This window comes from Mastigoproctus giganteus, chromosome 4, assembly GCF_048544385.1.
Source record: "Mastigoproctus giganteus isolate SK-2022 chromosome 4, ASM4854438v1, whole genome shotgun sequence".
NCBI classification, from domain to species: Eukaryota; Metazoa; Arthropoda; class Arachnida; order Uropygi; family Thelyphonidae; genus Mastigoproctus; species Mastigoproctus giganteus.
The window spans coordinates 148,006,561-148,027,120 of record NC_143578.1 but is presented as its reverse complement, the minus strand read 5'-3'; the positions used below and the strand labels follow the sequence as shown (position 1 = coordinate 148,027,120).

At 38.3% G+C, this 20,560-nt stretch overlaps 1 protein-coding gene across 1 annotated transcript in view; it reads left to right on the top strand.

Annotated features, from left to right (window-relative positions):
* LOC150087120 (twitchin-like) overlaps positions 1-20,560 on the top strand; it is a 3,511,780-nt gene that overhangs the window by 2,835,436 nt on the left and 655,784 nt on the right. The window contains 1 exon segment of the mRNA XM_090372971.1: positions 8,539-8,650. Coding sequence (XP_090229097.1) covers positions 8,539-8,650 — 112 coding nt within the window.

Here is a 20,560-nt window from a genome sequence, read left to right as displayed (position 1 = left end):
GAGGTGCGAGCTCACTGAAAAGCTTTCCTCTTGTTATGAACAGTCCAGCATAGACGTTCGAGTTCCTGAGACCACCATGGTACAGCACTTGGAAGAGGTTTTTTCTTGGGCATAGATTGATTGCAGGAGAGGGTGATGATGTTAGTTACAAGCTTTTGATGCTGCTCGGGATTCAGGGAGAGGATATCAGAAGGGTGATCCATGATTGTTGACTGGAGAGAAGTGGTGAACAGCTCCCAATTGGCTTTGCTGATGGCATAGCGGTTGATTTCGTAGTGCGGAGTAGGAGTTGATTCTATATTTCTTGTGAGGCTGTATGTAATTGCTCTATGGTCGGAGGTGGTCCAGGCTTCATTTACCTGCCACCCCGACACCTTACTTGAGATTGATCTTGTAGCAATTGTTATGTCTATTGTAGACTCCCACATAGTACTGGAGAATGTTGGGAGGTTATTGGGCCTGTTTATTATATTAAATGGTGAGGTGGCTAGAAAGTCTTCCAAAAGCCGCCCATTATGGCAACCAGGTCGGTCAGCTGTGAGGCTGTGCCAAGCAGGAGAACGGCAGTTAACATCTGCCCCCAGGATGATTTTAGCGTTAGGTAGAGTAGTGGTAACAGTTCTTAGGTAGTCAATAGCTAGGCCGATGTTTTGACTGGGTCTACAATAGAGTGATATTAAATAGAAGGCACCTAAGGGGCCAATTACATGGGCACACACTGCCCAACCTGTGCAGAGAGAAGAGATTTTGGTGACCATTATGTTCGGGTTCCGGATGACTATGGCAGCCCAGGGAGTATCTTCATCTGCTTGAATTATTTTATATGTGAGAGGATAGCCTCTAACTTTCTTGGAGTGGGTGTATGGTTCTTGCAGTAGTAATATATCAATGTTTTCTTCATCTGCCTTTTTTCTTATTTCCGCTGCTACTGCACGTGCTCGCTGAGCATTAAGTTGTATAAATTTAATAACACTGTTATTGAATGGCTTAGGCCTCGCTACCATAGTCGGTCTTCAGTTGTTGGTTTCGCTTTGCCTTGATGTAAATAGGACATTTGTTGTCCCTGATTGAATGGGATGCATCCAGTTTTACTGCTTTGCAGTTTGCGCACGTCGGAGCAGATGATTTGTTTGGGCAACTGCTATAATGATGCCCTTTTTGGGAACAATGCCCACAGGTAGGATCCGTCTGTGTGCATGTGTGGGTGGTGTGCCCAAAACGACAGTATCTGAAGCATTTAGGAACAGCCACATGTTCCTTGAAGCGGTGGCTGCTCCAACCAATAAAGATCCTGTCTTGAAGTTTTAGCTGGTTCCACGCTTGTGGAGAGAGATCCACTACCCAATTGCAAAGGTTGGGAGACTTTGACTTGGTGCAGTATTTTGGTTTTATGTGCTCCTTGTCTCTTTTTTCTTGGGTCGAGTCTCGAATGTTCCTGTGTAAAATTTCGTCAGCGATGCTGTCTGGAGTAATTTCCCGGTCCAAGTCAAAAATAAGAATTGATGGACCTTTCTTCTTGGGGTATTCTGCTGTTAGACCGAGGGAACTAATTCTAGGATTAGAAATTATTGCCTGGGCCTCTTGTTTTGTTGCAGCCTCAATTATGACACCAGTGTTTCTAGTTTTCCTGATGGATTTTATTTTAGTTGTTTTTAAGTCGTGAGCAAGCTGCTGAACCACAAGAGTTTTAACTGATTCGCTCGAGTCTAGCGATGAGTTGTTTGTAGCTTTCAATAGGACAAGGTGAGGTTCTTTGAGAAGCGTTTTCTTTTGATGATGATCCGTTAGTTTGTTGGTGGTAGTTGTATCCGGTGGAATCGTTCTCAGCGCTTGGGCGTATGTAAGGGGTGCTGTAGTATTTTCATTCACCCTTTTATCTAGGAAGGCGTCAAGTTTCGCTTTGGTTCTCTCGTGTTCCACGTTCAAATTTGATAGCACATGCTCTATTTTCGACCACACACGGATAATTTCTCCTCTAACTGCAGCAGTGATTCGATTATCCTTTTGGAGCATGATATCCTCCAGGTCCAGGCGCAATGACAGTACCTGGTCCGTGATGGTTCCGTTTGGTAGTTGGGTAGTAGTTTGGTAGTCATTGTTGGTTGTATTTGTCTCTTCATTTTGGCCCATTCCTGAGTTTCGGGTTCGCGTGAGGGCTACAGAGCTCTCAACCTCAACGAATTGTTCCTCAAAGTCAGACATAGTTGGTGTGTGAATATAACTTGGTAATTATGGCTTACGATTTGCGAGAGTTCGGATTAGCGGGGTTATTCCAACACAGGTGGTAAGTATAGTTCGCAAGGAGTAAAGGGGTAGTTCAATTATCTCTGCCAATGTTTAGAAGCCAAGATATGCCGCAGTATGAGAGTCAGCACATAGTAGAAAAATTAAAAAGGACTGTTTTTCTGCAATATGTCAGACTGGAATATTTTAACTCGTTCAAAAGTTACACATGGGTTGGGGGCAATAAGTCAGATGCAAGAAAACTTCAGTTAAAGCAGCTTGCCGGTCTGCGGTAATTAGCAGTCTTTGCTCCCGTTCATTTGCAGCGGTAACTCACTCCCCTCGGTAGTGAGACATGGGAAGCTACCCAGCTGTGCTTTGACCTCTTTTAGGTGGGGTTGTGATCAAAATACTGTACGTTTGTTAGTGTGACCTTGTACTGCGAAGCATTCCGTGGCCTGGTTTAAACAATGAATAGCTGGCTGGGAATTCAATATTCAAAATTGCTAATAAAAATTTACCTGGTCATTCCATAGTGATGCTTTCATCAGATTTAGATACTCAGGATACTTGGGAATCACTGGATATCAAATACTTGACTTGGATAGAAAAATAGAATTGAAACAAAATACATTAAGCAGGAGCACAAGGCAATGCGACTGTCTTGCGTGGGCGCGTCACGCCGGGGCATGAAACAAACTTTTTGAGTGGTACCAACAAATGCGTGCATCTAAATTTGCCAATATCAGGTCTGATTTTGCAAGAAAGGGCATTAGCATTAGTAGAGGCATTTGATGCAAGAAAGCAAGCTTATGCAGCATCAGCCAAAAAAAAAAAAAAAAAAAACGCTTCCACTTCACCCCTCTGTTCGTTTGAAATACCTGTCCAGCTGAGTATTAAACTTATTTAGGCTATCAACTTCCACGACAAGGGATGGAAGTCTGTTCCACCAACCAACCACCCGCTGGCTAAAGGCAAATTTCCGCACGTCTATCCTACATCTGTCTTTCCTCAATTTGAATTTATGCCCTCTCAAGAGGAAGAATCCCATCAGCATTGAGCATGCTCAAACCATTCAAGGCTTTATACACCTCTATCAGATCACCTCGCTGGTGCCTAGTCTCCAGACACTGTAATTTGCAAAACTTAAGCCTTTCTTCGTAAGAGCACCCTTTTGTTCCATTCACTAATCTTGTTGCCCTTCTCTGTACTTGTTCCAGCAGCTCTACATCCTTCTTGAAATGAGGCCTCCAGACCTATATACAGTACTCAAGGTGTGGCCTGACCATTGCCTTATACAAGGGAATAATCACCTCCTTATTCCTGCTAGAAAAATTCCTATATATCATTGACAATACACCATGAGCTACTCTTGCAGCCCGTCTGCACTGCTCAGAGAACTTCATATCTGCCTGCACAACCACCCCCAGGTCCCCAGGGCAAATTACCTAGCTCAGCAACATGGAATTAACCACTTCAAATGCAGCAGTGGCTGCTCCAAAGATTTAAAACAGTGGTTTCGTAAAATGTTTGCAGTGAGTCTGGATTAGTGAACAAAGAAAAGGCTACAGACTGGTTGTGTACTGTACAGTCCATTCTTGAAAAATATGAGGTAAAGAATATTTTTAATCTTGACAAGACAGGTTTATTTTATAATTTGCTTCCAAACAAAACATTTGCTGTTTGAGGCTTGTCATAGTTGAAAATTAAGTAAATAAAAGACTCACTGTTCTGTTATGCTGCAATTCAGATGGCAGTACAAACTATGCCCACTTAAAATAAATGAATAAATTTTCTATTTACACTCTGGGATGACCACACGGTCAGAGGAGTTTACAAGCTAGGAAGAATACAAGAAACAACACCTTATTCAGCTGTCACAAGCTTGAACCTCTGTCACTCAAGGCATGTGTACTTATGCATCCTCATACCCGACCACTCGGCTATAGCAGTCCCTCCCCATGTTGGTCGACAAGTGAAGGAACTGCTCTGTTCAACATTCGGAAATGATCACATCATTTCTAGAGACTTTCCGCAGTTCTGGTCAGCCCGATCACAGATCTCAATCTCTGTGATTTCTGCTATAGGGATACCTGAAAGACAGAGTTTACCATGGTGGCATACCAGTGCCAGATTAAGGCATAGGCTAGCAGGGCCCTTGCCCAGGGCACCATTCTTAAAGGGGTGTACGTACAGATGTGGCATACAGATGGTTGTCGATTTGAAAGCAAGCATTAAGCATGCAGCCAACATCCCCAATGAGATGCTGCGAAAAACTGTGTCGCACGCAGTCCTCCATTTTCAGAATGTCATTTCAAGTGAAGGAAAGCACATAGAACAATATCTGTAGATTTCTAAGTTATGATATTAAAATCTAATCCTAAGTTAAGTATTCCATCTCATGTTTATAGTGCCAATTTCTCCCTCTGGCGGCGGAACTTTGAACTAATTTTTTTTCTTCTACAAATTACTTCCCCATACCCTAAGTGACATACCCACCAATTTTCACAACTCCATCTCTAACCGTTTTGACACTAGGGTCTCCTGAATAGGGAAACTTATTTTATAACCAACCACCCGCTATATACATAGATGTGCCTGTTGCCTTCATCATGTCTATCCATCTGTCTGTATGCTGTTAACAACATGACTCCCAGTGACCGACGTTCATGAAACTTTATATTTGGTGCTTTTGCAAATATTTAATGAGCCGTTTCAAATTTCATTAAAATCAAACAAATAGAAATATGACAATTATTATGTCTTTTTTCATACAATTTGTATGGAAAATATAAATTCATAGATTAAAAGTATTTTAATGCAGTATTGTTGGCTTTAGACAGTCTGGACATGATTCATGTAAAAATTAATTTTAGAAAAAAAACAAAAAAAAAAAAACAATGCAATGCACTTCATACCTCAACTAAATTGCTCAGTTTGTCATCAGCCTAAATGGGATCATCATTGGTTATGCCACTCATATCTAGTGAGCTAATGTGCTTCATTCCTTTCTTTGAAGTGTCAAGCTAAACAAAGAATTCCTTGCTGCTTTTCTTTGCATTCTTAGTCAAAGATTTCTCATAATGTGCCTTAGTCACATGATTGGAATGATGTAGGCACAAGCCTACAATAATTATGAAGTAGTCTGATGGCAGACTACTTCATAATTTCTGTAGTCTTGTGCTTCCGATGATAATAAATAATCATTCCAGTAATTTTTCTTTTCTGCCACTAGTCTCATGAGTTCATCTAACATCCATTTAGGTTTAAGACTTGAGCAATTTTTCTTAGTAACTTTAGTAACTAATTAGTATTAGCAGTGGCCATTCAATTGCTGCAATCTAGTAATTCCATTGTTTGAAGAGTCACTGCTGATAATCTTAGTTGGTATAAAATCCTGTTTCTAGGATTACTTCCCTAAATGTTTCCATTTATAATTTGTAATTGTTAACATCATCAGTTGGCTCCACTGAAAAGAATTTAAAAATATCTAAGACCATTGCAATGACTTTTATGAAATCAGCTTCCTTCCCTTAACCCTTGACAGTAGTTATATCTTTTAAGTAAATCCCGCATCAATTGCTGCAATCTAGTGATTTCGTTGTTTGAAGATTCACTGCTGATAATCAGATCAAGAGTATTAGCATTAGCAAGGGCATATGATGCAAGAAAGCAAGCTTATATAGCAACAGCCAAAAAAAAAAAAAACACCCCTTATTTCACCCATCCACTCACTCCAAATGTTTGTCAAGTTCTACCTTGAATCTATTTAAGCTATCAACTTCTACAATGACAGATGGAAGTTTGTTCCACCAATCAACCACCCACTGACTAAAGGCAAACTTCCGCACATCTATCCTACAACCGTCTTTCCTCAATTTGAATTTATGCCCTTTAAAGTGATTATTCTGAGCAAGAGGAAGAATCCCATCCACATTGAGCATGCTCAAACCATTCAAGGCTGTATATACACCTCAATCAGATCACCTCACAGGTGCCTAGTCTCCAGACACTGTAATTTGCAAAACTTAAGCCTTTCTTCGTAAAAGCAACCTTTGTTCCATTCACTAATCTTGTTGCCCTTCTCTGTACACGTCCCAACAGCTCTACATCCTTCTTAAAATGAGGCCTCCAGACCTGTATACAGTACTCAAAGTGTGGCCTGACCATTGCCTTATACAAGGGGGATAATCACCTCCTTATCCCTGCTAGAAAAATTCCTGTATATCATTGACAAGACACCATGAGCTACTCTTGCAGACCGTCTGCACTGCTCAGAAAACTTCATATCTGCCTGCACAATTACCCCCAGGTCCTTTTCATTCTCTACCACTGTCAGTGTGGTACGACAGAGTTGATACATTACTCTGGGATTACTGCTTTCCATATGTAGTACTTTACATTTGTCAATGTTAAACTTCATTTGCCACCTCTCGCCCCATCTGCTCAACTTTTCTAGATCCTGTTGCAGCAGTGTACTGTCATTAGTGTCATTAACAATCCTGCCAACCTTCGTATATTCTGCAAACTTGGACATTAAGCCTGATATACCATCATCAGTATCATTTATAAATACAGAAAACAACAATGGGCCCAACACTGAACCCTGAGGGACTCCACTAATAACATTAGTCCACGAAGAGCAGTGTCCATTGATTACCACTTCTGTCTTCTACCACTCAACCATCCCTTTATCCATAGCAGCAATTTGCCTCCAATGCCACACTGCTCCAATTTGTGCAGCAGTCTTCCATGTGCAAAAGTATCAAAGGCTTTTTTTAATATCCAAATATATGATATCAAAGTTATTCTTTGCATCCAGTTCCTTTGTGACTACATCATAGTATCCAATCAAATTAGTCAGACAAGACTAATTTGATTGGAGACATGAAATTAGTCAAATTAGAATATTGCTTTGGCTCTTTGTTGCCTCTCTGCTACAAGTAGAGAAAATGGTCATCCAACATATCTCGAAAAGTTCTGCTACTGTGCGAGTGACCAAACCATAAGTACCATTCAGTTTTTTTTGGAATTCAGAATCCCTTCATTAGACATTTGGGTGTACTGACCTTCACTGCTGTTTTGCCATTATTATAGTCATCATATGCATTCATCATATTCATTTTCCTATAACATACTTCTTTGTTTTCCCAGTTCTTATTTCCAGCAGTACACTGGAAATTGAGTGTGTCAATTCAGTGTGGTGCCTTATATTTCTGTATGCTTCTTAACCAAGAACATAACACTACTTTGCTTTTCTGTCCTACCTTTCTGTATATATTCTACTTGCCGTATTCAAATTCTGTATCCCTTTTGTCTGACTGGAATATTTCTGACATTTCTGGAAAATTTCTGATATTTTTCTCCACATTTGATATCTTAACCACTGATTGATGACCACTGTTGTTTCTGATTTTCATAAATGACATTGAAAAAAGATATAGGGTGTGCCATGATCATTGGCCTCAGTCTTGAGAAGAATTCTATAGTAGATTGAGATACTTCTTGGGCTCTGTTAACTGGAAAGCAGTGGTGGATCTAAGAAATGGAGCCCAGCCAACAAACCAAAATAAGGATCCAAGTTCTCTCTGAATACCATGCCTTAGCTTGTGTTTGGGTAGAGTATAATTATGGATGAAATTGTCAACACATAAAAGATTAGCAATTTATATCTCAAAGATGTATTTTTACATCTTTGAAATATTAAAATAACAATGAAAACTAGCAGCTATAGCTATATCTATTTATATACTAACATGAACAATATATTAAAATAAGATATATGGGTGTCTCTAGTGAAATTCAATTTATTTGTACTCTTCTTTGAACTTTTTTTTACATTAATTTTCTAAAATCTGAAGTTTCAGTTAATTTTTTGTTTCAACAAATAACACTGCACAATCATTCTGATGATCTTCCTTAATAGTATTGTAATATTCAATTGTAATTGTTTTTGTTTCAACAAACTCTGCATTGTAATCAGAGTTACAATTGTATTCAGTAAATTTCTGAATTGTATGTGGAGTTACAATTGTATTCATCAAATTCTGCATTGGACATTAAATTCAAATAGACTATACAAGAGGAGTACTTAGAAAACAGTCAAGCAGAAATGGGAAGCAAGCAAGTCATGATTCGGAAAAAAAATTGGTACTGTTAAAAATATTTAATGTTAAAAATGTACACAGGGATAATCCAAAACAAATATATTATAATAGGTCATTATTTCAAGTGATAATATTATGTAAAAGATAAACATTTAACAATTCATTACTGTTTATAATGAAATATTCTCTCTTTATTTCTTTTCCATAGCTGCTATACCACCAGAATTTACTACTCCACTGAAGGCTGTTATGGCTGTTGAAAACAAAACTGCTGAATTTTCATGTACTGTGACAGGCAATCCAAAGCCACATGTTACCTGGTGACTTACTTAATTTATTTATTTATTTATAAACTTATAAAAAGTTTGGTTTATATTCCTAATGGTATTTATCCATCAAGCATATAAACCAGAACTTCCTTAGCTACTCTCAGTAATTGCTCATTTATTTAATTTAAATCAATACTAATAGATAGCAGTCACACACACACACAAACAAAATTTAGAGTTTAGAGATATTAAGGATCTTATAATTTGGATTTGCTTTCTTAAATGTATCTACAGTGGTTCAGTATAATTTTTAAGTTCTCTGCAGCGGAACAAACTGAAGTTAACAACAGCAAATTCAAAGTAGTAATTACAGAAGCTATAATCCTTTTCATGCCAACTCAGAGATACTGTTCAAGGCTTAGACCTAAATGGACATCAGAAGAATTGATGAGGAGACTCATAGCAGAGAAGAAAAATGCAAGGGATGCATTTTTCTTCTTTAAATTATCTGGTGATGGAGAAGCCTGCAGTAGATATAAACTAGTCATTCATCAAGTCACAAAGGAGGTTAGGAAAGCTAAGGCAGATTGGCAAAAAGAATGCAAATATAAGCAGCAAAGACTTTGCTTTTTTTACTTATGTAAACACTAAAAGGAAGCAGAAGAGTCAAATTGATATCAATGATTCGACTATTGATGACATTGCTCAGGTTGCTGACAAACTGAATGAGTGTTTTGCATCTACATTCACACTGAGGAATTTTTTAGGGATGGTGATGCCAAAAGTATATCAAATTCTAAAAGAGAGCTGAATGGTTTTGTGATAACTGAGAGGAAAGTGGAAAAGAAACTGTTGTAATTAAATGTAGAAAAGGCATCTGAGGTAGATAGGATCTATCCAATTATATTATGGTAAGCAGCAAAAGTGGTAAGCAAATCTTTAGCATAATTATGGAAATTTGCCTTCCATCTTTTATTTTGGAAGCTAATAGCCTAAATAAAGTTAAGGCTGAGCTACACAGGCATTTAGAATGAATGGGTGAAATGGGAGGTTTTTTTTTTTTTTTTTTTTGGCTAATGCTTGTTTAGCTTGCTTTCTTGCATTGTATGCCTCTACTAATGCTAATGTCACACGAAACTTACTCAACATTGCACTGTCCATTTATGTCAACTGGATGCACTTCCTTAGATTTTGTGTTTCTTAACTAACAGCATAATCCCTCCTCCCTTCCTATGGTCTTGGTGCATTATAGTCAAAGCTGCTAATGCACCAATAAAATCTAAATCAATTCAATTCAATTCCTCCCTTCCTATCCTGTCTATCCTTTCTGTACTACACATTGTATTCCCCAAATTCCAATTCTGCATCCCTTATATCTGAGTGGCACCAAGTCTCTGATATCCCAACAATATCTGCCTTGGTTGTCTTAACCAGCACTTCAGATTCATCAAATTTGTTTACTATACAAATTTGTTTACTAAAGATACTCCTATCTTTGGTGTACATGCAAGTACACCAATGATAGGAGTTCCTACTCTTAGTTACTCTAAAACAGCCCATGTATTTACTTGTTTCATGAACCCTAGCAGTTCCTGAAATCCCCAGTAACTGGTTTTCTGGGCTGCTGCTCATTCCAATAGAAGCAGTGCAAGGATCATTTCCACCTTGGCCTGCGGCTACTGTTAACCTATTAGTCTATGAATCCCCAAAAGCTAGCAGTTTTCCGACCCTCATAACAATGCTTCGATAGCATCAGCAAATATTCTTGCACCCTTTCTATTTAAGTGAATCTCATCCCTGTAGAAGCAGTCTCTCATGTTAACAAGCACAGACCATGCTGAAAAAAATTCTACCCCTTGAGCTTTGCACAATCTCTCCAGGACTGAATTGATTGACAAGGTTCTCATCACATACTCCCTCCTATCGTGTCTGGGCAGAATTGCAGACACAAGTTCAAATTGAATCCTAACTTGCAACTTTTTTTTCAGCATTTACCTGTATTTGTGAAATATAAATGCAGATCTCTTACTCTTAAGGTCATTAGTGCCAATGTGCACAACAATATCACCTTTTGTGCCCTTAAAAGATGATATCTGCTCTACAACATCGTCAACCTTTGCCCCTGGCAGATATACCTGGTCAGAGGTGGATTGTTTGGATAAATTCAAAAACTAGACAAACTGTTAGATGGGATGGATAGGTGTTAAGGGAAGTGTTTGGTAGTGATATTGAGCAATCACAGACCATCCTGAGAAAAATTCTACCCCATGAGCCCTGCACAATCCCTCCGGGGCTGAATTGATTGACACAGCTCTCATCATATACTCTCTCCTATCTGGGCAGGATTTGCAAACACTTTCAAATTTAATCCTAACTCGTGAATTTTTTTCAGCATTGCCCTATACTTGCTTAGTAAGTTCGCAGATCTCCTTACGTTAATGTCATTAGTGCCAATGTGTACAAAGATATCACCTTTTGTGTCCTTAAAAGATGATATCTGTCCCCTTATGTCCCCTCGGGTGACTAATCTGGGCAAGAGGAAGAATCCCATCAGCATTGAGCTTGCTCAAACTATTCAAGGTCTTATACACATCAGTTAAATCACTTTGCAGGTGCCTTCTCTCCAGATGCTTCAATTTACAGAACTTATGCCTTTCTTGGTAACAGCAACACTTTTTTTTTTCCATTCACCAATCTCGTTGCCCTTCTCTGTACTTGTTACAGCAGCTCTACATCCTTCCTAAAATGAGACCTCCAAATCTGTATACAGTACTCAAAGTGTGGCCTGACCTTTATACAAGGGGATAATCACCTTGTCTCTGCTAGCAAAATTCCTGTATATCATTGATAAGACACCATAGGCTACTCTTGCAGCCTGTCTGCACTGCTCTGAGAACTTCATATCTGAAGTCATAAACCACACAGTTGGTACATTACTCTGCAGTTACTGCTACCCATATTTAGAATAATGAAATTTTATGTTACCCCTTTCAGAAGTGAGTTCATTGAAATATATGTAGACTCACAGTAATCACTGTTCTGCTGTAATCCAACTCTTTAGAGTTAGTTTCTTTGTTGAATTTTGAAATTTATTAAAATAAATTCTCTGTGCATCATTCTTTAAATAGTAATATATTCCTATTTTGCCTTATTGGCCAATATCAGAGTGATTTAATCAAAGCTATCAAATTGGAATTATATATATATATATACAAAATTCATAAAAAATTTATAAAAAAATTTTGCACTTTTTGTTAAGGTAATAACATCTCTATAAAATATTTGTGTATCATTTGAATCGGTTTCATCAGCCTTATTTGTTAGCTGGAAAATAAGTACTATCGTTCCGAAGAATGATAGCTATTTTTTTGCTACTGTCATAGGCAACCTGCTGGGTATAGTTAGCATGCCTGGGTAACCCTAACGTATCATATGCAAAACAAATTCATGTATTTATTGAAATAAATAAATAAATAATTCTTTCTCTGTTGTCCTCGTTATCTGCTATGCCATCTATAATATTTTATTTTGTTTGGGTAAAAACTCATGGAAAACAGATGTTGCAATGGATACAGTATCAATGCTATCAAAAATTTTCTAGATATTTTCTTATATATTTTATTTGGGATTCTTTTTATTAACATACAATAGTTACTGTGATTTTCTTTATTATTGTTTTATTTTTAATTTATTCTGTGCAATGTTAAAATAAATAAATTGTTACAAAATTTCTCTTTCCTGATGCTTGTACACTGTTGTTGTTTTACGGTGTTTAGTGAGATCAATGGCTTAGACCATATTGTGCCTTATATATCATGTCTGTAAATTGCCTGTATTCTGCGGTAATTTTTCTGTTTTCTGAATGAAAAATTCAAGTTTCTATTAGGAAAATCCATACTACCTTTGCCTGAGGCTGGTTTCTATATTCTAATAAATTAGAGAAATCTTTCTTCTTGAAGGTGTTGCCACCTATGATAAATGCGTCTATTGTTACTTTAATTACAGATGAGGGATGGCATTACCTTCTGGAAGATTTTACAATGATTCATACATAAGTAGACACATTATTTTAAATGTGTTTAAAGTTAACACACACACACACACACACACACACACACACACACACACACACACACACACACACACACACACACACACACACACACACACACACATTCATGTAGAGCCCATATGATCTTTCAAAATGTCTTTCCAAAATTTGTAAAATGTAAAAGTTTACAAGTAACGTTTTATGATTTATAAGTGAAATTTGCCTAATAAACTCCTTAACCTTCTCCTTTATAAATGGTCCCAATCAAGCATTTTCATTACCAAGTAATTTCTAGTGCAAAAAAAGCAAGCCTCTTGCAATATAAATAAATTGTTTGATATTCACTTTCTTTTCAGATATGCCTCGAGCCACTGCCTTCTCGCGTTCGAGGTGCGTTGCAAGTAAAATGGTTTCCAACTTCATCCATAGGGAAACTATGTCTGCGAGCAGAGCTGTACTGACTCTGCTGTTGGTTGTCTTCATTAAAGTTTCTAGTGCAGTTCTCAGGTAGAGAAGCTGCTCTAAAACGGGACCCTCGGGCAGAGTGGGATCCAGTGGTGTCTCTTCATCATCATTTTCTCCTTGCTGGGAAAGTCGGTCTTGTAGTTCCTTTTGTTCACTTTGGGATCTGGTTTCCATTTCTGATTTCGGAAATTATTTCTAATTACGCTTCTTGGAGGCTGGAGTAGGCCTGGAGGCCTCAGTATCACCCCGTAGGCCTACAGTTTGGATAGTTTCAGGAGTAATTTCCTGGTATTCATCAATGATATTATGGTCTGCAGTGGACATGATTTTCGAAAAACGGAAAACAGGGGTTTCCAGATAATCGGGTCGCCGTTAGTATTCTCCTAAAAAGTAGCAAAATGATGGTTCTATGATAAACAGGAGCCGAGCATTGGGCGTAGCCTTCTGGTCACGTGGGAAAAATAGGAAGAGCTCGAGCGGAAAAACCTCCAAAGAAACAGAACAAGGTTTTTTTTTATTATTATTATTATTATTATTATTAGAAGTTTTTGGAGGCGATAAATACGATGACTTGCAGGATAAGCCCAGGGGAAGTTTCACATCTGCCACAGAAAGTTTGTAGAAGTCTTGGGAGCACACAGAAAACATGGTAAAATTTGTTTAAATCAGGCGAAAAGTTTCAGAGACGTTGTGCCTGTGGGCATAAGAGGAGAAAAGTACAATTAGGGTGGAAAAGGTATAATCCCTAACCTTGTCGCCAAGTGACGTTATCTTTGACCTTGTTAAGCAACAATTACTAAGCAACTTAAGCAGACAATTGCTGACACACAGCGGGTGGTCCCGCTGTGTGTCAGCAACTGTGTGTCCCCACCACAGTCACAATTTGCTAGATATTAGCGTGGCAGCTCCGAAAAGATCGAAAACTGCTCTCTTCAATTTCCTGCCAATGGCGGCATGGCGACATAACCATTGACAAAGACGTTGAATAATTAACGTTAAGATCTAGCAGAAAGATCCCAGACACCAAAAAAGTCTCACCAACGGAATCCTCTTCTAAACTTGTCTATGGAATACATAATTCCAAAAGTATGAGGCACTTTAAGCACTTAAATTAAACAAAGTATCAGGAGCTCGAATTATTGCGTCTGCATGCCGAGACCCCCCCACCTTAATTTTTTTTTTTTTCTTTAAGTCTATGTGTTGGCACAATTCTAATTTCTGCCGAAACCGTGGGGGCAAAATCAACCGTTCACATCCAGTATCCCGGCACACTGTGAATATGTCGCCGACGACTTCCTTATCACAAGAGAAACTATATTCGTCGTAACGCATAGGCACAAGACATTCAGTTACGTGTTTTTAAGTTTTTGTTTTCTAATTTGTGTGTAGTAGGGAGATGACTGCTGTGAGAAGCAGGTGGTGGCCGTAGGGCAATTACTGCCAGAGGCATAGAGTGCGACTAAGTAGCGTTCGCTAAAGGGAAGCTTAAGCAACAAGTGACCTTCAGCTATGATTGTACTCACACAGGGGGGGGGTCAACCTCCCCAGTCAATAGTGCAGTTCACCACTGAGTTCCTCTTCCTTAAAAACCCTTGTATGGCACAAATCCAAAAGCTGGCACTATTTTAAACTGATTAAAACTATCAATATGCACAGAGCGATTTGCAGCACGTGTTACCAAGAAGGCAGCCATTTAAGTTTTCCCGTCTACAGTAGAGTGCGACGACATATAGGGATCCAATTGCTGTGCCAAGTTGTGCACAAGCAGCCCATGGAGTACACAGCTGTGTTAGTTAGTTAGTTAGTTATTTGGTTTTTAGGAGCATTAGCAACTAAGGCCATATTGCTCCGGGATATGCGGTGGTCATTCGTTGACCTTTCCGCATCCTCCGTATTTGGTGGTGACGGGCTCGAATCCCGGTCTAATCAAGAAGCGTGTGCTACGCACTGCTGCTCCTTCCCACCTGGTTACGGAGGCGCCCACAGCTGTGTGATTTTAGTTGCACTGATGTTTGTGTTTCCTTACAAGAACGGCAGCCCACAGGGTGTCGTCATCTGTGTGGATCACCGTGTATTCGCGTGGGTATCCTGCGACCCGCTTTAGATATGTATACGGTTCCTGGACTACAATGACATCCCCGTTTTCGTCTTCGGCTTTGGTCCGTATCTGGTCAGCCACTGCTCTGACCCATTGTGCGTTAATTTGGATTATTTTCAGCATATTTGTGTTATAATTCTTAATATTATAACACAAATCGGTCTCGGGGTTTTCTGGATTCTTTGTAGGATATTTTAATATTAATTTTAGGTTAGCTATTTTCCATGTTGTTGGGAATAGACCAGTTTCTGAGCATCTATTGTATAATGTGAAGAGTAATTGTGGCTGAAATTCCACTGTTTTCTTCAATATGTCGGGCTCAATGAGATCAAGGCCTGGGCAATTCTTGTTTCTGATTCGACGTGCATCCTCCCCGAGTTCATCCAGGGTAAAGGGGGGTTCTATCTCTTGATTGTTGTAGTTGTTGTTGTTGTTTCTACATATGTGTTGCTGTGCTGCTAAGATTGGCATTTCTAGTTTTAGGAATATTGCATCTAGGATGTTATTTATCGACTGCTCCCAAGTGGTGGTAAGATTTACATGCTGGGTTCTGGTAGTAGCAGTCACCTAACCCCTGGGAGCTTATTGGTAGTTACCTTATAGACTACTCCCCAGGAGTCAGTGTTTCCGGTTGTGGAGACTAGGAGCTCCCAAGCTTGTCATTTGCTTTTCTTGATGGTTTCGATATATTGGTTTCTGGCTTGTTTATATCTCTGTCTCAATGCTTCGTCTTCGTTTCCTGGACATGTTCTTCGGGCTCTTTGAAAGTCTTTTCTTTCTTTCATCATTCTCGGCCGGAGAGCTGCAATCTCCCGAGTACACCAAGGGATCACTCCCACTTGGGGGTGTTTTTTCCTGATGGCTTGATTGCCCATGTAAATTATCAGTTCCATGGTTGCCTTCTGTAGGTCTTTTGGGTTGTTTCGTGGATCCAGGGACGACGGTTTGTTACGAATCGCTGTAGTTAAGAGCTCCTTGTATTTCGGCCAGTCTGCCTTGGCGACTGCATATCTGTAGCGTATTTGCTTTACTATTTTTTCCCTTGTCAGCGTTTTAGTTATTTTGCAGGTGATGACTCGGCGGTCCACGCTTCCTCCACCCTCCAGTCGGCCACGTGGTTTCCCAGGTTTCTAGTTGCTAGAGTGATCTATAGTGGCCTCCCAGAGGGTGTTGCAGTATGTTGGTACTGGTGTGGATGGTTCAATACTGTGAACTGCGAACCCAGTATGAAATCCTCCAGGGTCCTGAGCTGGATATCATAATTCTTCTCTTTCTTGGTGATTCCTTTTGACTCTCTCTCTCTCAGGGTAACTCCGGAATTTTTTTGGCTGGTGCAGCATAAGCTTCAGGCTTCCTTGCACCATATGGCTAATAATAATAATAATAATAATAATTTTCTCTATTTCTAGTACAATAAAAGAGAGCCTCTTGCAATATAAATAGTCTGATATTCATTTTCTTTTCTATAACTAGCTATTCTTAGTATTTGTAAAAGAATAAGAGAAGTTTACCTCAATATGATACTTAGAACACTTCCGTATGATACTCTCCAGAAAGTAAAACGAAAACAATTAAAAAATCGAAAATCTTACATTAGAGTAAGAAATAATTAACAATATTTGATTTTTAATTATTGTTAATTACTTCCTACTGTAATGTAAGATTTTCAATTTTTAATTGTTTACATTTTAATTTCTGGAGAGTATCATACAGAAGTGCTCTAAGTAACATATTTAGGTAAACTTCTCTTATTCTTTTACAAATATTGATATCTTTGATATTAATATTTGTAAAAGAATAAGAGAAGTCAAAATGCACTTCCGAGGACTGAAAATGCAATGATTTTCAAACATACATTCCCACCTTAGAGGCAAAGAGTTCAACTGATACACCTTGAGACTGAGCATGACTTTGATCCATGTTGTTAAGGGCAAGCTCTTAACAGTACTTTCCACCTTTCCTCATCTTGAATTCACTCCCTTACCAACCTGTGAAAAAACTCTCTCCTTTTCTGGTGAAAAATGTTTTACATTTGCTGCTGGTTCTCCAAGTCAGCTGTTATTATTAATATGTATAACAACAAACATACAGTATAGTAATAGCCATATAGTGCAAGCAAGCCACAGGCTTTTGTTGCACTGGCGGAAAAAAAAAAAAACCCAAATTATTTGCTTCCCTATCCATTTGACCTTTGAATTTATTTGAACTGTCAGCCTCAACTACCCGTGAAGTAGGGCTTACAATACCGGTCAAAATCTTAATACTGGTATTTCGGTATTTTTAATTTATGAAACCGGGATACCGGTATTCCAAAAACAAATATTTTTCTCAATAAATTTTGATGACAATTAGGTGCAATAAAGTAAGAAAAAAAACAAGTACTGTAATTACTTGAATTCATGTTTTAAATAAACTTTTTTTTGCAATAATAAATATTCTGAAAAAATCATTAAAATACAGTTATTCTAAAAACAAAAAAGTACATATTGTTATTGCAAAATTTAGTTATGTTTAAGCATCTACACTACCTGTCCAAATAAAGTGAGCTCTTAAGAAACATAAACAATCAATAGTATGATCATTTAAAATGGATCTAATTTTGGTACATACAGTATTTGATTAGCTGCAGAAAACACCCTTTCCGATTCTATTCTGGTACTATAGTACTGAGATAATCGTAGATGGTCTCAGTCCATATTTTCTAGGCTTTGAACTTTTTTAGCAAAAATAGTTAAAAGTATTTCATTAATTTCCGACTCAAGTTCATCTTTTAAAATCTCATTGGAGTCAGGCAATTTCTTATTTTGGAAAGAATTTGCGGAACACTGATGTTCTGTTCCGTGATGTCTTCCATAGTTGAATTATTTTCATCATTTTCTGAATGAGAAAGACTTTTTATTAAGCAAAGTATAATTTTCACTATAGCATCTTTACTTAGTCTGGGAGAGAGCAAAGTGTGGGAATAAAGGAGAGAGCAAAGAGTGCAGTTAAGGAATCCTTCGCATATATAAATGCAAAGAACAGAAGGACAAATCAGATTGGACCCTTATGTAATGGACGTGGGATAGTATTAGATACTCCAGCTGAAGTTGCAGATGAACTCAACAGTTACTTTGCATCAATATTTGCATAAAAAAAAAAAAACCTTTGTTTCAATGAGATATTATGGAAGTGAAGTTGAAAAAAATGTAATTAATGATGTTGAAATTTCAAATGATTATTTAATGAGAACTTTCGTGCCTACAGGCAAGTAAGGCTCCTGTAGTTGATGGCATATACCCTATAATCTTGAAGGAGGTGGCAAGTGAGTGCATTGAACCATTAAGGCTAGTTATGAGAGCAATCACTGGACAGGAGAGATTCCGTTGGATTGGTGTAAATTGGAACATAAAGGTGGTTCTAGGAGTGTAACAGGAAATTACCGACCGGCCAATCTAACTTCAGTAGTAGGGAAAATCACGGAGGCAATGATCAAGGGTGGAATTAAGGATCATTTAGATGGAAATGGAATTCTGTAGGATACACAGCATGGTTTTGTAAAGGGAAAGTCATGTTTAACAAATCTGGTTAGCCATTTTGACAGGTCACTCGTGACCTGGATTTAGGGAATAATTTCGACATTGTTTATTTGGATTTCAGCAAAGCATTTGACCCGGTTCCACATTAGTGGTTACTTTATAAGTTGGAGCAGGCTGGAATCATAGGGAAAATCCTTAGATAGATAGCACGATGGCTTGAGGGCACCATGCAGAGGGTTGTGATAAATGGTTATTTCTCAGATTGGGTTAATTTAAGAAGTGGGGTTCCCCAAGGATCAGTATTGGGACCACTGTTGTTTTTCATTATCTTAAATGACATGTATGAAGGGATGCAGGGCATGAGGTCTAAACTTGCAGATGATGTAAAGATCAGTAGAGTAGTTAATGATCGCCGCCAAGCAGAGCTTCTTCAGAGTGACCTAGATAGACTTCCGGGATGGTCAGAAAAGTGGCAGCTATGCTTTAATTCAGCAAAATGTAAGATGTTACTCCTGGGGAATAGCAACCCCAAAATAACTTATACACTTGGTAGAGTTGAATTAAAGTCAGTAGTGGAGGAACGGAACTTGGGAGTTACAATACGGTCAGACATGAAGTTGTCCGAGAATTGTGGACAGGTTGCAGTGTTGCCTGGTGTCCTATCGATGATTTACCGAACATTTGCTAGTAGAGATAACGACGTCATAATCACATAAAGGTGGTTTTATAACCTTTATGTGATTAAATTATAAACAATTATTTTTTTAAAATTAGTACCGAAAAACCAGTATTTTTTGTATCAATACCAGTATTTCAATATCGGAAAAAAATGACTGAGATCCCAGTATTTGAGTTTTCGGGAACCCGGTATTGTAAGCCCTACCATGAAGGCAACCTGTTCCAGCAATCAATGACTCACTGGCTAAAAGAAAACTTTCTACAACCTAGTTTAAACTTCTTCCCTTGTAATATGAATTTATACCCCAAGTTCTAAAATTCTCTATTAAAGTGAAAATTTCAACCTTCATTCATTTTATTAACCCCACTCGGAGTTTTATAAACTTCAATCAGATCACTTCTGAGGTGTCTGGTTACCAAGCTCTTTGAATTTATTTGAAGCTCACATAATCAGAGTCTTTCCTCATATGGTTGCCCTTTTGCTGATCCCACCATGCGAGTTGCCCATCTTTGGAACCTTTAAAGAAGCTCAGTGTCTTTTTCCAGATGAAGTCTCCATACATGAACACAGTATTTCAAATGTGGTCTTATAGTTATACAGTGGGACTATGACCTCCATATCTCTACTGGATAATGTTCGATAAATCACTGATAGAACACCATGGGCTTTCCTGGCTGCCTGTTTACACTGCTCACAGATCCCTTTCTTTGTCTACTTTTGAAATCTTATTAGTATAAATATAATTTATTCCCTACCAACTTCTTAAATTATCAGCTAATTCAAACCAGTCAACCTACTTGATCCACCGTTTCAGTTATCCTTTCTTTGTCTACTGTTCATTCAACCCCACCAAGAGTGTATAACTTATTATGGGGTTACTATTCCCCAAGTTCAGCCTCTTCAAGATGTCCTTAAGGAGCTCTGCTTGGTACTGAACAATTACTACTCTATCAATCTTTACATCATCTGCAAATTTTGACATCAAGCTTTCTATTCCATTGTCGATATTGTTTATGAAAATCAGAAGCAATGGTGGTCCTTGGGGTACCCCACTTCTGACCTTACACTAATCTGAATAATATCCATTAATCACAGGCAGAGGGTTATTAATATCTGCCCTGAAACCACCCAGAAATCCATCTTAGAATTT